Source organism: Chanos chanos, chromosome 7 (genome assembly GCF_902362185.1).
Source record: "Chanos chanos chromosome 7, fChaCha1.1, whole genome shotgun sequence".
NCBI lineage: Eukaryota > Metazoa > Chordata > Actinopteri > Gonorynchiformes > Chanidae > Chanos > Chanos chanos.
The window spans coordinates 46,413,739-46,416,238 of NC_044501.1; the positions used below are offsets into that span (position 1 = coordinate 46,413,739).

A 2,500-nucleotide genomic window follows, 5' to 3' on the forward strand; every position below is an offset into this window, starting at 1 on the left:
CCTGGAGTACAAGTCTTTCTGCAAGATACTGGTGTGTGTGTGTGTGTGTGAGTGTGTATTGTTCTACGTATAGTTAATAAACATATATATCTGTCGGTATCTGTATGTGTGTGTGTGTGTGTGTGAGTTTGTCTCTGTATGTGAATTTCTCATTTTAATTTCAGGTGTGACAACCTCTCTACCCACCCCCCACCCCCCCCTCTCCCTCTCTCTCTCTCTCTCTCTCTCTCCCTCTCTCTCCCTCTCTCTGTAGTTCCAGGACTACCACAGCTTTGTAATGCATGGCTGTACGGTGGACAACCCCATTCTGGAAAGGTTTATCACTCTCTTCAATAGCGTCTCCCAGTGGATCCAGTTAATGGTCCTGAGCAAACCCACAGCTCCCCAGCGCGCCGCCGTCGTCTCCCACTTCATACACGTAGCGCAGGTCTGTCATACCTGTTGCCACGGAAACAGAACACTTTCACAGTTCCTAATTGGTCACTTCAAGTGTCAGTCAGCCTCGTCTCTCTGAAGGGTTGAGAAATGGTGTGAGAAGGTGTGAAACAGAAGCGGAAGATCACGTTTCTGAGGTTAATTTAGGTCATTTTCAGAGCTGAACAAGATGGTACTTCAGACCAGATAGCTTATTAGCATGTGGTAATGAAGCTTGTAATTAAATCGATGTCTACAAGGGTAGACCTGTGTTATCAGTTAAGGCTTTGTGCCGTCATTGTGAGCGTCCTCAAGTGAGTTGAGGTCGACACCGTCAGTGCTTGGACTGCTTAATTCAGTGCAGAGGTCATCTCAAGGTCAGGGGCAACCACAAAGTGTCGTAATCTTTCAGACTGGTTCCCTCATTGATCTGGTGACCAATGTATGCCTTAAAAAGTGATATTCTGACTGATTCTCAGTTTCATAGTGCTGACATCTGATGAAACTCTGAACTCCAGAAAGAGAAGGTCGTCTGAAGATCGATTCTGAGCACGATAAACAAGTCATGCTACATGTTGATTAAAACCTTAGTGCTAACAAGCTAGCCTGACACTGATGCCATGCTATCTCACATGACAGACTAGGGCTACTCATTTACCGATTCAAACTGGCCAGATTTCAAAACCAGGCCTTTTTCACAGATCAGACATTTTTGGCGGCTTGATTACATTTACATATTTATACCTATTTATGATTGTTTTACCTCAAACATATTTACGTTAATTAAGGGTTCGGAGTTAAACAGGTAAAATAAAGAGGTACTTGCTAGTCCAAGCAGGGTTAAAATGGTGGTTTTCAGCGTCACTTTTTCTTGTCAGTGTTGACAAAGATGTATTTTCTTAGTTTAACTGCAACTCAAAGCCGACAGAAAGATATTGACTTTGTGTGGCTACCAAGATGTTTATGGTGCTGTAAGGCGGAGTGATACATATTTGGTAAAATGTCCCAATGCTGTTACACTGTGTAGGTCAGCACTCATGGAATGCTTCTTGTCCAATCAAACTGCTCGACTGGGGACCAACATTTGCATACTTTGTATTTGCTTGCAATTGGATCTGGGACAACAGAAGTTGTTCTTGAGCCAGATTTGATTCAGTTGTACAGGCCTGTTATAGACCCAGACAAGCTTACAGGCCAGGTGTGTGTTAGCTTACATGATAACACATTACATTGTTATGCTAAAACTGTGCTAACCCTGTGTCGGCCCATCTGACAGTTTGCAGGTTGGCCTCTTTTTGTCAGACACCCTTATCCAGAGGGAAGTAATAGAAAATTATACTAAAACTATGTTAAGATGGTTAAGATTGTTCAGCTGCCAGATCTATGCTAGCGTCATGTTAGCACCATGCTAGTGTCCCCTTCTTACACTTCATACGTGCATGCACGCACGCTCGCATGCAGAGGCGCGCACTCACACACACACACACTGCTAGTCACGGGACTGTGTGTGTATTGGTCGTATTTCTGCAACCGCAACAACTCAGTTCCTCAAAAACTGTGTGGGGATTTTTTTTTTCCCACCCTCTGAATGAAGTGATGTGCTTAGTATCGCTCCAGTTCCACTGTCCCCAACAACAACAACAACAACAACAACAACGGCACCAAGTGTACTGGTGTGTGACCAGCTCAGCTGAGGGGGTGTGAGTGTGTGTGTAAACTTCTAGTTTTTAAATAAGTTCATTACACGCACCCGGTGGTTTAAGACAAAACTGTTTTATCTCATGAGTTTAAGTTATTCCTTTCTCCCAACGATTTCCAGTCCGATTTGTGATGTGGTAAAAATTAAACTCTTTTGTTTAAAAACCTTTTTTTTTTTTTTTTATTGGTGTAATTTTAATGCTGATATATGCTTTCTATATACAGGTAAACCTCATTATGTGGAGGATTTTGTTTAATCCGAGTTGAATTTTAGAAATAATGTTTTTTGTTTGTTTTGTTTTGTTTTTGTTTTTGTTGTTGCTGCTATAGTTCTATAGACAATTTCCCATCTGCTATTCTCTCCCATTCACTTTGTAGCATCGCCCCA

At 42.2% G+C, this 2,500-nt stretch overlaps 1 protein-coding gene across 1 annotated transcript in view; it reads left to right on the top strand.

Moving 5' to 3' along the window:
- LOC115816843 (RAS guanyl-releasing protein 2-like) overlaps positions 1 to 2,500 on the top strand; it is a 20,911-nt gene that overhangs the window by 5,263 nt on the left and 13,148 nt on the right. Inside the window, exons 5-6 of the mRNA XM_030779993.1 lie at positions 1 to 31; positions 254 to 427. The exon at positions 1 to 31 is cut by the window's left edge and continues 120 nt beyond it. Coding sequence (XP_030635853.1) covers positions 1 to 31; positions 254 to 427 — 205 coding nt within the window. The remainder of the gene's footprint in view (positions 32 to 253; positions 428 to 2,500) is intronic.